We start from the raw sequence: 14,901 nt of genomic DNA on the forward strand, positions 1-14,901 counted from the left end.
ATAAGCCATTTTATGGCTAGTTATGCTAGATTGTTTAGTCTAGTTGCTACTCCCTCCATTGCTGAATATGAGACCTCTTAGAGATTTTAATATGAATTGCATACAAAGCAAAATGAGTGAATTTACACTATAAAATATATGTATATACATCTGTAAGTAGTCTGTATTATAAAATCTCTAAAACAACAAGTATATGGCTAGGCAGTGGATCTATGGGTGTTGCACAGCTATGCAACAATGATTGCAACAACATTTGACGAGTAATACAAGTTTTTTCCACGCAAAAAGAAAAAATCAATAAAATGAGAAACATGTAATTTTTGTGTTAGCACAATCGCTCAAGGGAGACAGAAATGCAGCACCGAAAGCTGTAACACGTTGCTGAATTTAAGATTGCATCTGTTTTGCATTTACAAGTACATCATCAGCCCATAAGCAGGCAAACAATTCTATGCAACAGGAAAAGACGCTACATCCAATCGATGATGATCTGTGATCTATCAGTTATTAATCGAATACATCTCTACAGCTAGGTAGGTAGGTAGGTAGGGAGTGGTGACTGTACAACCTGCCATCTAAAAGCTATGTCCCATGATTAGGTAGGTAAGGTGAGTAGGAAAAAAAGAATGTCGTTGACTAAAATCTCCTAAGAGAAAAACCAATGCCCTCTGCCTACGATCCTTTTGACTACCCTAGGAAAACGTTCGATCTTGTCTTTAGCCAATGCACCATCTCCTTATCAAGAGGAGAATTGTTATTCAGCACAGCATCCATCATTGGAGTGCCAAAGAATCTTGGGTCGCTCTTGAACACCCATATCCGGTCCTTCGGCCATGGACGTTGGGCCTGTTTCTCCTGTCAATCAACCATCAACAACGTCATTACATTTGTGACCAAGTCGAACCACAACAGCCACTAGAAAACACGCCATCAGACAAATACATTAATCTTGAAGAAGTAGCACTTACCATCCGTGATAGCATGAATCTCACAGTTCTGGTGCCATAAACTCGCTCTTGAGTTGGCTTTACAGACTTTACATAGAAAGAGGACACATCTGGTAATGACATACAACCCTTTCTAGCTCTTGTCAGTCTAGATTCGGGTTCTGCATTCTGGCTGTACCAATAGATAAGCTGTGCTAAGCAATAGTTCTCTGGGTACGTCTTGCTGTACTCGTGGAAACCTGGTCCCAGTTTATCAGCATATTTGGGACCTAAATCAAGAGGACTGATATGAACTGGTGGAGACTTTACGGTCTTGTAGTCCTGTACGTGGTGTTAGTTGGGTCAGCTTCAAGTACAGATAAACAAAATCACAAGCATTTGTTTCGCGACTGAGAGAAAGACAGAAAGCTTTCGCTTACTCGGGCTCTGAAGAAACACTTTGTGTAAGCATACATGTGAATCAAATCAGCAGCAGCGTCATGCCGGCACTTGTATGTGCATGAAAGAGTTCGCAACTCATCACGCAACCTGTAGAAGGGAGTCAGAATCCAAATTTGGATAATTAGAGCTGAGGAGAGTCAGATTTCAAACATACCATAACAGAGAATTTCGGATGTCTCCCTCGATGTCTTCAGAATCAGATGGATCACGAAGCCGAATTTTGTCCTTGAGATCGGTAAGTACATCTTCGTCAACATGATGTTCAATTGACTGAAGGAGCTCATCAACTAATGAGCCTTCCCCTTTCCAGATGGCAGACACTAGACTTCTCCCGGTAAGCCTCACCAGAGGAGGGGGGGCATTCTTGGGGTCCCCGAATATACATCTCATAACATACCTTACCTAAAGATAACATATCGTCGAAAATTCAATAGAAAATCAAGCAAAAAGATTCTCATTGGGTTTATCGATGATAATATATAATTTTTGCTACTGCAGAACAAGTTCCAAGTAATTGAAAATAATTACCCACCTTATCAAGTGTATGAGTTAAATGCTGTAATCTAGAATTTAATACACCCTCAGCCTGCGTGTAGAGACAGAATTAGATCAAATCATGCAAGTCAAAGAAACACGAGGTGAAGCCAAGCCATCAGCATGTACCTGAACCTCAGCATCATTCCTCTCGGAATCCATATTTATATCTGTAAAAAACTGGCGTTTCTCTTCCATGTTGTGCTTAAAGATCTCATTAGGAAGTTTCTGCCTCTCGAAGAATATAAACCGCACCTTTCATTTACATGAAAAGTTGCCATGAGCACAGAAACTGGTTATCGCATCGGAAGAGAAATTGAACAAGAAAGAGAACTATGAATTACCAGCTGGGCCGTGTAAGCAACAAGCCACCCAGGCAAACCAGCAAGCAAACAGGTACCAAGACCAGCTCTACCCAAGTCAATCAAGTCTTGTTGGGAGACAGTGTTTGCTTCGCAAGCCTGTAGCAGCAAACTGTGTCGATCAAGCACACCATGGAATTCCATTAACACCTGGTTGACGATGACGTTAGCAGATGTGATTATGTCAAAATGATGCAAAATAAATAAAGGAAAATAGTGTTTAGGAATTAGGTAAACCACAGTCAACCTTGAACCATCAACCAGAATGCTTGCAAAAGTTTACCTTCTCGAAAGCTCCCTCTCCAGAAAAATTTAAATAGCTGCCCCGGCATACTTGACTTCCACAGAGGCAAACCGATGCTTCATGCTCTTCCTTACTCTAGCAGAACAAGAATGTAAACTTAAAATAGTGTAACTTAAAACGTAGCTTATGCAGGAACACAGTGATGCTCACCTCAGTTACAGAGTTGTAATCAAAAGTGATTTCCTCGCCTTCTGCAATCGGCCTAACAGTGTAGACTCCAATCTGGTATTGACCATCCACAGCAGTCACTCTGGAAAATAAAATTAAGGAGCACTAGTTAGCATAAGAAGTGTGAGAAAAAATACCTGCAAATGCTTAACGCATTAAACACGGAACAACACAGGAATAGTTTTGCTCATTCGCTATTGAAGTTCTAATGCACATGCATTAACCACCACATGATAAAACGATGACAAAAATTCATAAAACTTTTGAAGAATGGAGGAATGACAAAGCAGTTGTATAAAGGTAAAGGACTTGCACAACAGCAGAGTCAAGATCCTATCAATGTTGATCACTTAAAAATTACTCCCTCCGTCCCAAAATACTTGTCGGAGAAATGAATAAAAATGGATGTATCTAAAACTAAGATATGTCTAGATACATCCATTCCTTCGACAAGTATTTCCGGACAGAGGGAGTATACGCTTGAACTTTGGATCAGTGAACCTCTTTCACAAATGGGTGTAAAAGAAATTCAGGTCAACACTGAAAACAGATAGCATAGAGTCATGTGTAGTGAAAAAGGAAATTATTGTGTCATAAAAATCTGGAGATTAATGGGCTTACTTTGCTTCACAGTTGGGGTTACATGAATGACAGATTCTGCTCGCATAGTTAGCCTTGTGCATAGCATCAACAAAAACCAAGTCATATCCATCACGGTCCCCCTTTCATCATAACAAACGCAAAAGATCAGTCATCTGTAATAACCCTTGCTCATGATGTCTTCACTCACAGATTAGATACTTGGATGGCATCAAAAAATTTAAAACGGAAACTACCTTTGGTCTTTCTAACATAATGTTATAAAACTCAGGAGCTTGATCTTCACTGTTGTTTTGTATATGTTTAATACCATCTTGCTTCTCATACCATCTCCAAGAAGGGTAAACCTGCAAAGGTTACAAATATATAAATACATTATGATTTTATATAATATGGATTAATTCTAGAAACATTGGATATACAGTTAGAACACACCTCCCCGAAGAACTCGATAACAAAGTCATCCATGCCAAATCCACCCTTTTTGTTGCAAACAACTCCAAGACCCTGAAAGAACATGTGGAAAGTTAAGATAGGACCGTCTAGTTATGATGGTATGCAAACATTAATGAATAAGGTGTTGCTGAATGCATGCCTTTCTATAAGCAACATAGTTATGTTCAGGCCGGCTCCTCATGGCCTTTAGCATTCCAAGGCACATCTTTGCAATTCGTCTATCACCACTCTCCTCTGCAGACTTTTGGATTTCTTCAATGACAGGTTTAAGGGGGTAAACCATAGGAGTATTTCCAGAACCAGTGAAATCCCGAACCTGCTTATTCAAAGTATTCAGAAGCAGCTGCAATCACAATATCTAAGTGAGTCCAAAGCATCCCAGCAAATGAACTAAAATGAAAAGAAAAAAAAAGTCTTTGTCAGTTGCAATACCTCCTCAATAAAGGTATGTTTGTCAGCAGATGACAAGCCAACGTCGGCTGGCATAATGTCACGCAGGAGATTATGTGTGTATGGATCTATGCCGTATACTTCTTGCTCAAGAACTTCATCCCCAGGTACCTTTCTACGTTGATAATCCTTAACCTCTGGAATCTCCAAATTTTCAGTACCATTCTTCTGCGAGAGCAGCTTCTCAGAGTAGTCATCAGGTAAAGCAACCCGCATTTTTCGTTGTACTTCCTCCTCATCTGCTACAATAAGGTACTTCTCAATCACTTCGTACTTCCTAGTAACAGGAGGGACAAGGCTTGCTTTTGTCATGCGAGCACCCCATCCACGATCATCCCCGACAGAGTCACCAGATTCAAACAACTTCATACTATTTCCCCTCAAGTCCCATGCTGCAGAATTTGAGTCAAGGTCACTCTCTGTATCAGAAACAGTAGTTTCACTCTCAGTTTCATCACCTTCAGAGTATCCATCATCATCATCAGATGTCTCACTCCCAGAATCAACATCCATTTTCTTTAATTTAGAGAGGCTTCTTTTAATTTCACGGTCGAAGGCACGGGATGAAGCATCTGCACCAGCAGAGGCAGTAGCCCAGTTTCCTCCCCTTCTTTCCCCCGTAGTTTTATTTTGTTTCTTTTTTAGTTTTGCGTCTGAAGAATATTGACTCGTGTCAGAATTGTCCTTCTGGGCTACTGCTCCATCTCTCTCAGAAATCAATCGTGGGTTACCAAGTCTCTTTGCTAACTGGATAAAGGACACAACAATTTGCTTCATATCTCCCAAATCACTTCGGCCTTTAGATCTGTAGTAGCAAATCAAATGTGAGAAAATGCAATATCACAAACTTACCCTGCTCTGCAAACCTTCAACTCAGTTAGACTGAGCAACTTTACCTCAATGCATCACGGCACATAGATCGAATATCATTCTTGAGAGAACTAAAGCCATGCCGAGCATAATATCCACTTTTCAACCTACCTTCAATTTTTGCAACCTGTAAAACAAAGATATTGTTAATGAAAAATGTCAAAGATTCAACCAGTTAAATCACCCACTGATGCCGGAGACATCCTGGATGGAATGGATACTGTATTGAATAGTCAATTCATGTGCATGGTGGAAAGGATTCTTGAAAATAAGGTTCATGTTGGTGATACGCTACAAGTTGCTCAAGATGTATCATGCCTACTGCATAGTACACCAGTCAATGAGGCCTTTCCTAGCGACATGTCAAAATATGGACGGATTCGCTTGAAGGGAAGGAGGATGCTGCATGCAGCATGCGTAGCACACCGGCATCATCTTGTGGCAGTACTACTAAGAGACCTGGACCTACAACGGTTGTCACAATGGTGTGAAGTTGGATGGCATCGATGCCAGTGTCATGGTGCAATTGAGTAATGCAAAGGAGGGAAGAACAATCGGTACGGTGGACAAGGTGAGCAGGGAGATAATGTGAGTTAGATGAGGAATTGACAGCCAAATTTGATGAAATGGTGTAGAGGATGCAGACAAGTTTGCTGGATGTACGGAGAGGGCTGGCGAAGTGTGGGAGAGGAAGGCGATGGACGATCTGGAGGACATAGAAGCAGATCCCGGATGTGGAGCGGGAACATGTAAGTTTGTTGGCAGGCTGAACAAATTCTGCCATGCAGACACCATTTCTACCTGTAATTCAACGTAAGCTCCCCTTGGCTAAGCGTTTCCTTAAATCCAGTCTTAAGAATGTTCTACATTTTTTCCATTAGCCTCCCTCTTTCGTTTGCAAGGTAATCCGGGCGTTCTTTGAAAGATAATTGGGTCATTGTCGCATCTTAGGATCTTATCTGCTTTGAGGCCGCTGACCTTTTTTAAGGAAGAGAAGATGAAACAATCATTGCCAAGGAAGAAGACAGCTATTGAAGAAAGACAAAGGTATTTCCTCGATGCTCACTGGAACACTTTTAATCTTTACATCTCCCTCTGCAACATGGTTAGGTTTAGTAAAAGTGCATAAGTTTTTTTTTCTTGCCCTCTATCTGCTAGCCTCACAACTTCTTCAACTTTTAAGTAGGCTCAATTTTTACTTTTGCAAAACTTATAACATGAGCAAGTCATGTACCTTTGGAATGAAGAAATCAAATCTGCTGCTCTTCATGATTTCTCTCAATCTATTGATGACAAACTCTTCCATCTTCCGGTAGCTATTCTCGGCCTTCCTCTGCATCAAACGCCTTAGTTGTGCATCCTTCGACAAAACAGCAGAGGACTTTCTAGCATCAAGCCATTTTGATCGTTTATAGAAACCTTGCCCAAAGGAAAGATTGGCATTCTCTCTATTTGAGATATCAGCAAAATAGCCGTCAAGTTCATCAGAACCACCCAGCTGACTGGTCAAGTTCCTTGCAACTTTGGATGCATAATCGTTTCCATCATCTATCTGCTTCAGGCTTTTAATTTTCTGGAGTGACTCCTCAGGATTCAAAGAGCTCTTAATCCATTTAATATGGTGAAATCTGCTTTTCATATCCCATAGCTGACTGCAACCCTGAATGTGCACATAACATATGTTCGGAAACTGCACTAGTACTTCCCCAAGGGCAAGAGAGCTCAGATTTGAACACCCAACTAAAATCAGTGTTCTTATATTTTGCTTCTCATAACCAGCCTGAAAGGGAGATAAATAATTTGAGTCAGAAGTTCAAACTTTGAAGATGACAAAAATAACATCTCAAAGTTTAAACAGAAAAGGGAGTCATACCATAATACCATGAAACACAGAATCGGTGCACTGAAGGCCAACAGAAGACAAATCAACAAATCTACATGTGTTCCTGTAGTACTGAACACCAGTGTTCCAGAGCTTACAGGTAGCTGCAGAAGAAATCAGTGATTTCATGTCCGCCCTCAGAAAATGGAAGATTCTTGCTAACACATGCACATTCAGTAAACCCCAGCTGTCACTTCCAGCTACGGAATTAGTAGAGTTCTCTTCAACAAGAGCAGCATCATGACATAATTCTTCAAAAGAGCAGTCATCATTCTGACTGGCAAGGATGTCCTCATACATATTGATATCTTCATCACTTTGATTAGGTAGCAGCCTTGCCCTTTTTACAGACCCAGCATCTTCTGCAGAAATGCCAAAAAAGGGAACTGTTGCAAAGATCGACTGTCATAACAGACATAATTATAACAATAGCATGAATATAGCATAGAAATTAACATAAGGTGTGCGATGTGCAACTGGAAGGACTAGTCAACATGATGGTAAGCTGAGAAGCACAATTAATGGCAGAAAGTAAGGAAATAGTGCATGTTTAGACTAGATATGACGGAATACCTGGCAGGATTTTCCTTGAAGCTGAATTGTTAAGAAAGTTCATTTCTATTTCCTTTTTGGGCTGCTTTGCTGCGATCCATGGATCCAAGACCTCGTTTATGGCTAAAGTAAGCTCCCTGCTCTTGAAATACTTCATGACTAGTTCATGCAGCTTACCACGTGTATAACCCACAAACTGGGGGTGCAACTCATGGAACCTACCAGCTCCATGGTTCACAACAGTGTTGGACTGCTCCACAAGAGCAGAAGTAGAATCTGAACTTCTTGGCCCTCCATCGCGAGCAGCAGACTCAGATTTTATATCCTTAACAACTGGAAGCCATGTGTTATCAATCTTTCTGAACACACTGCTCTGTTCAATAATAGTGCCCTTTTTAACTAACTTTTGCAACTCACCGTAAGAAAATGGGCCATGCTCATGTCCAGTTCCATCCATGTAGTACCAGTCACCCAGTTTGACTGACAATTCTTCAACAGTGCAAACATGATCCTCTGGGATGTTTGGAACAGACTTGGACTTCTGCAGACTTTGTAAATCATGTTCATGATGTTTCTTGAAATGAGACAAACCTTCATGAACAGAATTCCTATCAGTTCCAGTTGAGTGGGAGCGTGAAGATCTAGAAAGTGACCGCTCAGCTGCTCTGGACTTTATGCATGGTTCTATAGAGGACTGATCCTTGACAACCCGAGCATTTATCTTAACAACTGGAAGCGTCATCCCTTTCACTCCCTTTGGAAGTTGTCTAATCTGATTCTGGCACAACCTTCCAGGTATAATAGCACTAGCATCATCAACACTGTCAGTGTCCTCTTCTGTTGATGAGAATGCCCACAACGGCAGATCAAGCTTTTTAGCAGGTACATGGTAGTAGAGGTCTTCCTTGCAGTGCCAGCGGGGATCCTCATGGTTGCCCTTTAGCATCTGATAAAGAGCATAGCCTTCATTCAGGACAAGCTTTTTCCTGTAAGGCTTATCTTGGTTGAATTCATCGTTCCTCTTCCAGTCACCACCTTTGCAAGACCATCTACCAGAAAACCACTCGCTACATTCAACATTATGATAAAACTTTTCCCTCCCAACAGGACCAACACCACTGACGAATCCAATGCTTCTGTTGATCCCATCATCTCTTGCAGATTGGCCTTGGAACCTAGGAAAATCTGGCATAAGAAGACAGAAACCCCGGTATGTCAACAAAAAAACAAAGGGCGATCAAAGAACTAGATGGTGGTACCATTCCACCTTGTACATGTTGTAAATGATTAGTTTTCAGAGTAAGACGTAGTGTCCCCATCTAGAGGACAAGTAACATCTAGAGAACTAAAGCAACATACACTAGCTTTCAGAAATTACATGCGCATCCTTTCAAAAAAAACACATGCGCAAGAGTAAAAAAATAACGAAGGATAAACAAGCACAGATTGATCCAATACCTTCAGGGTAACTACACCTTTCCCAGTCAACAGGCTCAAAATGTGCATCCAAAACCTCTGCAATTTCCAAACAAGGTAAGACACAGGATAAGTATAACCATGAGGGGTAACTGCTGGAACACATCAATTACAGCTCTGAGAATCAAAGCCAAACAACAAAAGGATAGCAATAGATTCTGTTTTAAGGCATGTGTAAGCTCTGTACTTGCATTTACAACCCTCAAAAGATTATATTTGCACACCACGTAATACAAGTTTAAAATTAACATCCACAACTACTACTCCCTCAGTCCCATAATATAAGATGTTATTACATCGGTTGTAATAACATCTTATATTATGGCTTGGAGGGAGCACCTGTTTTTTTAAACTGACATCAAAGAAGAGTGTAAAACAACCTGATCCAAATGGTTCTTATTTTTCCCGAATTAAACAGAAGTATGTAATAATGACTTAATACAGAACTTCCCAAGGTTAGTTACAGAAATTGTCACTTTTCATACCGACGGACTAAAAACAGAAATCATGGAGATACAAATGTACTAAAACGAGAAATGCAACAAAAATCCAAGAAAACCCAAGGTCAGGGACAAGATTCTACAACCGAAAAAATAGCACTAAAAGAGGACGAATAATACATCATATAAGGCCCGAGCCCGGACCCAGACCCAGCCACGTGGAAATCCTAAACATTCCAAGATTCGGTGCAAAGTGCAAGAGCACAACCAAACTACCAAAGTCGAGGGCCCTGAAATTTGCAACCCAAAAGAATATAACCAAACGGAAACCTCAAAAGCTGTAAAAACAATCCCTCAAAAATAAACAATCCCTAAAAGCCCAAAAAACAAGCTCAGCCCAGCCCAGCCCACTAACATCAAAAAAGCATTTAAATGTTCAGCTCAAAAAGTAAAGAAACGTTTTTACCTCCAAGAATATCAAGCTCATGTCCATCCACCATAGTAGCTCCATACATTAGTGCCTCGACCCTATTATCAATGTAGAGATCTTCCTTCTGTTCTTCAGAAGCTTCCTCTTCATCCTCAGCACTCCATGCCAACAAAGCTGCTCCTTCTCGAGCTTCGTCGAGCAGATTTCCTGGGGCTTCTGGAGGGCTAACCTTCTGTGAAGAAAGGTCCACATACACCGAGGGAATATCAGATGGAACCAATGGTGAAGCTGCATTCTCAACAGTCACCCATCTATTGCTGTCAGCATGCTTTATTAGATGATCAGAAAGAAGATATCCGTCTTCTACCAGTTTCTTCAAGTCAGCAAGCTTGGAAGGTCCTTGCTCAACACCAAATTGGTCAAGGTAAAACCACTTCCCCATGATAATAGTGGGCTCAGTACTGAGTTCAGGTGCTTCACTGGTGTGAGGTGGGGTGTCACAGATATCCATGTCTTCTTCCATTGAGGCATCTTCAGCGAGATCATTCAGCTGCTCAGGTACTGGTGGCGGGGGCAGGGGAGGAGGCATATTAGGTGGTAAAGGCGGAGGTGGAGGCGGAGGCGGTGGTGGCAACAACTCAGTGCATTGAACGCCCTCGGATGCCTTCCCCTTGGAGATCCTCTCCTCACTCTTTATGTTGCTACCACTATTACTCTTAGTTGGTTGCTTCATTGACTTATTTTTGTGCGGCACATTTTCTAGGTTGTTGCTTTCAAGCTTAGCACCCCTGCTCTTCTTACTTGCTTCATGGCTGTCAGTTGTTCGACCACGTTCAGATGGTGATTTATCATGAGAGAGCGGAGTTCGGTCTCTGATGTCCTCATGCTGAGTCCTCCCACGAGGGGAATTATCAATGTGGTTCGGTGTGTTATCCCTGTGATGGGCCGGGCGTGCTCTGTGTCGTGGTGAAATGTACGGGCTGCGGTCTCTGTTATCACAGTGACGACCACGGTCTCGGTCTCGTGGGGAGCGCTCCGTGCGGCCTGGGCTCCTCTCATGGCGTATGCGGTCATGAGGAAAGCGTCCCAAGATGCCTGGGCTCCTCTCAAGCCGATCATGCCGATCTCGTATTTGCGGCGAGATATCATGATTTCTTCCAGACAAATGCTTCCCAGCAGAAGAAGTCTTTGGCTCTCTCTTCCTTCGACTTTTTGACCCTGATTGAGTGAATGTCTCAGCTTGGTGTTTGCGGTGGTTGCTCTCGGGCTCTACTGCCTGGCTCTTCCTAGCACTGCCGGTGCTGCTGCTCTCTGGCTTAATCTCACCAGGCTCCTCATCAGAATCCCGTGAAGTGCCTTTCTTCCCATCCTCGCGGATGTGAGCTGACGAACATATCTTGCCGCTATAATCCCGGTCCCGCTTTTTTCCCAGTGGAGTAACCTCCGCTGGCTCCACCACATCTTTATTAGACTTTCTCCCGATCTTGTCAGACTTACCTTTCCTCTGCGTCACAGGCACAAACTCAGTCTTGTCAAGCTCCACGTTCCTCCTTATCTTCCTTGTTGGCTCTGATTGCATGATTACAATCTCCCCCGGCTCCAACTCTGCAGCTGGCGACGAAGGCAGCAACTTGCGCCATTTCTTGGGAGGTATGGTCCTGTCCAAGTCCCGTGTGTTGTCTGCCTCTCCATTGAGCAGCAGCTCCCCTTCCTCGAGGTCGGCAGCTGAAGCAGAGTAGTGCTTGCGGTGGTGGTGGTGGTGGTGATGGTGGTGGCCGTGCGCTGCTTTCTCCCCCTTGTCTGGCATCGCTTCTCCCCTCACGAGGGCGTCGGCACGGAAGCCCTCCACTGCACGCTGAGGCGGGACGGCGCACGCGATTCCTCCATCTCCCATGGAAAACCTGGGAGGGTGTCGGGGGCGGTCCAGCGCTCCGACGGCGAAAAAACCCTAGCTCCCGGCGGCTCTCCCAGGGCTCTCCACGCTCATCTCCGGCGCTGCCGCGCACAAAACCCTAATTCCAGGCAAGCAGATAGCAGGGCACAAATCAAGAGCAATGAGAAGCAATTCGAATTGAACCAAATCGGATTGAAGCGGCCCCGGATCGTAGCGCTCGTACCTGCGGGGCGGGGAATCGAGACGCGGCACCTCAGATCGAGAGATCCGCGGCGGCGACGGTCCTTCCCGGCGGAGGCGTCGCGAGCTTGCTCTCCCCGGGTTCACGGCGGTTCCCTCCCCGCGTCGGCCCCTCTCGTCGAGTCTCGTCTCCAACGCGGGCGGGGGCGCCCTCGCGCTCGCTATCGCCTTGGAGGGTGTTGGTGTGTGTGTTTGTGTGTGTTGGCTTCCTGGTCCTGGCTTTAAGGGGGCTGATGGCCTGTTTGTTCGTAATAAAGCCTCCCCTCGGCTTCGGTCTTGTGGGAGAAGGTGTGTGTGTGTTTTTCTTCGATTGATTTCGTGGACAGGGGAAGGGGTTGGTAGGGCAACTCCAACGCATCACCCTAAACGGACGTTCATTTCGTTCGAATTTTGTTTCTTTGAGACATAAAAACGGACATGTCCATTCGTTTACGGTCGTGCGACCGTAGGTGCGTCCAACCAGGCCGCCGCTTCACAAATTATCCTCCTAAAGACTAGCAAAATTCAGCCAAATCTAACCCAAATAAAATTGAAGACTTCCCAAATTGTCCTTTTTAAAGACTAGCAAAATTCGGCCAAATCTAACACAAATAGAACTGGAAAAGTAATTTAAAAACCTTAAATATTTACATAAAACAACTCAAGTCTAGTCCAGCACATTTTTAAACAAACTAAAAACTAAAATGACATAAAAAAAACTAGAAGCCCGTCGCCGCCGCCGCCGCCTTCAGTACCATTGTCGTCCTCCTCATCGCCCGTGAGGCCGATGTAGGGCGGGGTCGTCCACAGGTGGGCCGGCGGCCCCTGCCAGGCGGGAGGTGCAACCGGAGGCGGCTGCATTGGCGCCTACACCACCTCTTCCCGTGGTGGGGACGGTGACCAGGCCTCGCCGTGAACGAGCTCCAGCGTGCACGGGACTGTCTCCGTCCAGGACCACTTCTGGACGACGAGCGCCGGTTCCACGGCGCGGGCTCCTCCTCCTGCTGCTGCACGGCATCCTTGGCCTCCTTCTTCACCATGACGTCAAACTCCGGGATGGCGAAGTTGCTGGCCGCGGAGAGGCTATCATCTGTTTGAGGCCCTGCCACTGGGCCTCGTCATGGGTGTGGAGGGAGTCCTCCATGGACTGCCTCACGAGCTCCTCTTCCTCCTCGGCTGTCATTAAAGCGGGCGGGGCGGGGATGGCGTCGGCGTTAGGTTGCGGACCAGCCTACGTCCGCGTGGCTGGGGAGGGCTAGCGACGCGCGCGTGGCGGGCTCGGAGCACGACCGCCAAAAAACAATTGATGTCACGGATCATGCTCGACGCGCAGCCAGGTGTCCCACAGAGCTGAGTTCGTTGCATACCTCTAGTCATTGACGGGATCCGGCAATAGGCGGGCGCGGCGGTGGGCGATTTCCTCGCGTCGGGTGCGGTCACTCACCGAGACCTTTGGGATAAGCACCTGATTGGCGGAGAGATGCTAGTTACTGGGGAGGTGCACGTCGCCCATGACAGTGGCGTGCCCGTCTCCCAGTAACATTTTCAAACATCTACCTTGACGTACAGCCTCAGGTGAGGTCCGGTCGCCACCAGCGCGATGTGAAATGCGGGTGCTGGAGGTGCAGGTGGTGGAGGGGTGTGGTACGTCCCTAATGTATCTATAATTTATGAAGTATTCATGCCATGTTTACAACAATTTTATATGGTTTTGGTATGATTTGAATGGAACTAGGTCGGACTGACGATGTTTCCAACAAAACTATCGTGGTGTTGTTTTTTGTGCAGAAATAGAAGTTCTCGGATTGGGCTGAAATTTTACGGTGATTCTTTATGGATCAAAAGAGACCCCCTAAACTTCGAGGAAGGATTAGAAGACTCACGAGGAACCGACAAGCCTGGGGGCGCCCCCACCCCCCCTCCTGGACGAGTGTGGCAGGTTTGTCGCTCCCTCATGGGCCCCCTTGATATGAAACGAATGCCAAAAATTCCTATAAATACCAAAAACCTCAAAGAGAAACCTAGAACATTCGCTCCACCGTCGCAAGCCTCTATACTGAAGCGGTCTCATCTGGAGGCCTTCTCTGGCACCCTGCCGGAGGGGGAAATTATCATCGGAGGCCATCTTCATCATCCCGACGGTCTCCATGACGAGGAGGAAGTCCTCGGGGGCTGAGGGTATGTACCATTAGTTATGTGTTTGATCTCTCTCTCTCTCTCTCTCTCTCTCTCTCTCTCTCTCTCTCTCTCTCTCTCTCTCGTTCTTAACTTGGCACGATCTTGATGTACCGCGAACTTTGTTAATATAGTTGGATCATATGGTGTTTCTCCTTCTCTATCTTGTTGTGATGATTTGAGTTTTTACCTTTGAGGTTTCACTATTATCAGATTGAATACTTTTTGGATTTGAGAACACTTGATGTATGTCTTGCATATGGATATTGATACATCTCCATTGTATCTACTTCTCCAAACTCTTTTGCCCTTGTTTTTTGAGTCTAATTTGCATGATTTAAACGGAACTAACCCGGACTGACGCTGTTTTCAGCAGAATTGTCATGGTGTTATTTTTTTGTGCAGAAATAAAAGTTCTCGAATTAAACTGAAAATTTATGGAGAATATTTTTAAATATATAAAAAATATTGGTGAAAGAATCAACTAGAGGGGGCCACCCAGAGGCCACAAGCCTTGGGGGGTGCCCACCCCCTGGGGCGCGCCCTGCAGGCTTGTGGGCCCCCTGGAGCCCCTCCGACCTCAACTCCAACTCCATATAACCCTATTCGGGGAGAAAAAAATAGAGAGGAGGATTCATCACGTTTTACGATACGAAGCCGCCGCCACCTCCTGTTCTTCAGCGGGAGGGCAGATCTGGAGT

The 14,901-nt window shown here is 44.7% G+C and overlaps 1 protein-coding gene across 3 annotated transcripts; it reads right to left on the reverse strand.

Annotated features, from left to right (window-relative positions):
• Positions 1–354: 354 nt before the first annotated feature.
• Positions 355–12,288, reverse strand: LOC123161185 (histone-lysine N-methyltransferase ATXR3). Of its 3 annotated transcripts, XM_044579034.1 has the most exons (22): positions 12,030–12,288; positions 9,949–11,924; positions 9,025–9,081; positions 7,984–8,751; positions 7,588–7,899; positions 7,006–7,400; positions 6,367–6,912; positions 5,159–5,259; positions 4,245–5,067; positions 3,952–4,155; positions 3,792–3,863; positions 3,593–3,703; positions 3,378–3,478; positions 2,739–2,838; positions 2,568–2,663; positions 2,267–2,434; positions 2,052–2,177; positions 1,921–1,974; positions 1,543–1,790; positions 1,367–1,475; positions 969–1,268; positions 355–855 (listed from the first exon to the last, which is right to left on the reverse strand). In XM_044579034.1, the coding sequence occupies exons 2-22, from the start codon at positions 11,804–11,806 to the stop codon at positions 688–690; spliced, it is 6,717 nt and encodes a 2,238-aa protein (XP_044434969.1). In that variant the 5' UTR covers positions 11,807–11,924; positions 12,030–12,288; the 3' UTR covers positions 355–687. The 3 variants fall into 3 exon arrangements, with proteins under 3 accessions (XP_044434969.1, XP_044434968.1, XP_044434967.1); XM_044579033.1 differs by having other exon boundaries at positions 7,006–7,376; positions 7,588–8,751; XM_044579032.1 differs by having other exon boundaries at positions 7,588–8,751.
• Between the last annotated feature and the right edge of the window lie 2,613 nt (positions 12,289–14,901).

Source organism: Triticum aestivum, chromosome 7B, assembly GCF_018294505.1.
Source record: "Triticum aestivum cultivar Chinese Spring chromosome 7B, IWGSC CS RefSeq v2.1, whole genome shotgun sequence".
NCBI lineage: Eukaryota > Viridiplantae > Streptophyta > Magnoliopsida > Poales > Poaceae > Triticum > Triticum aestivum.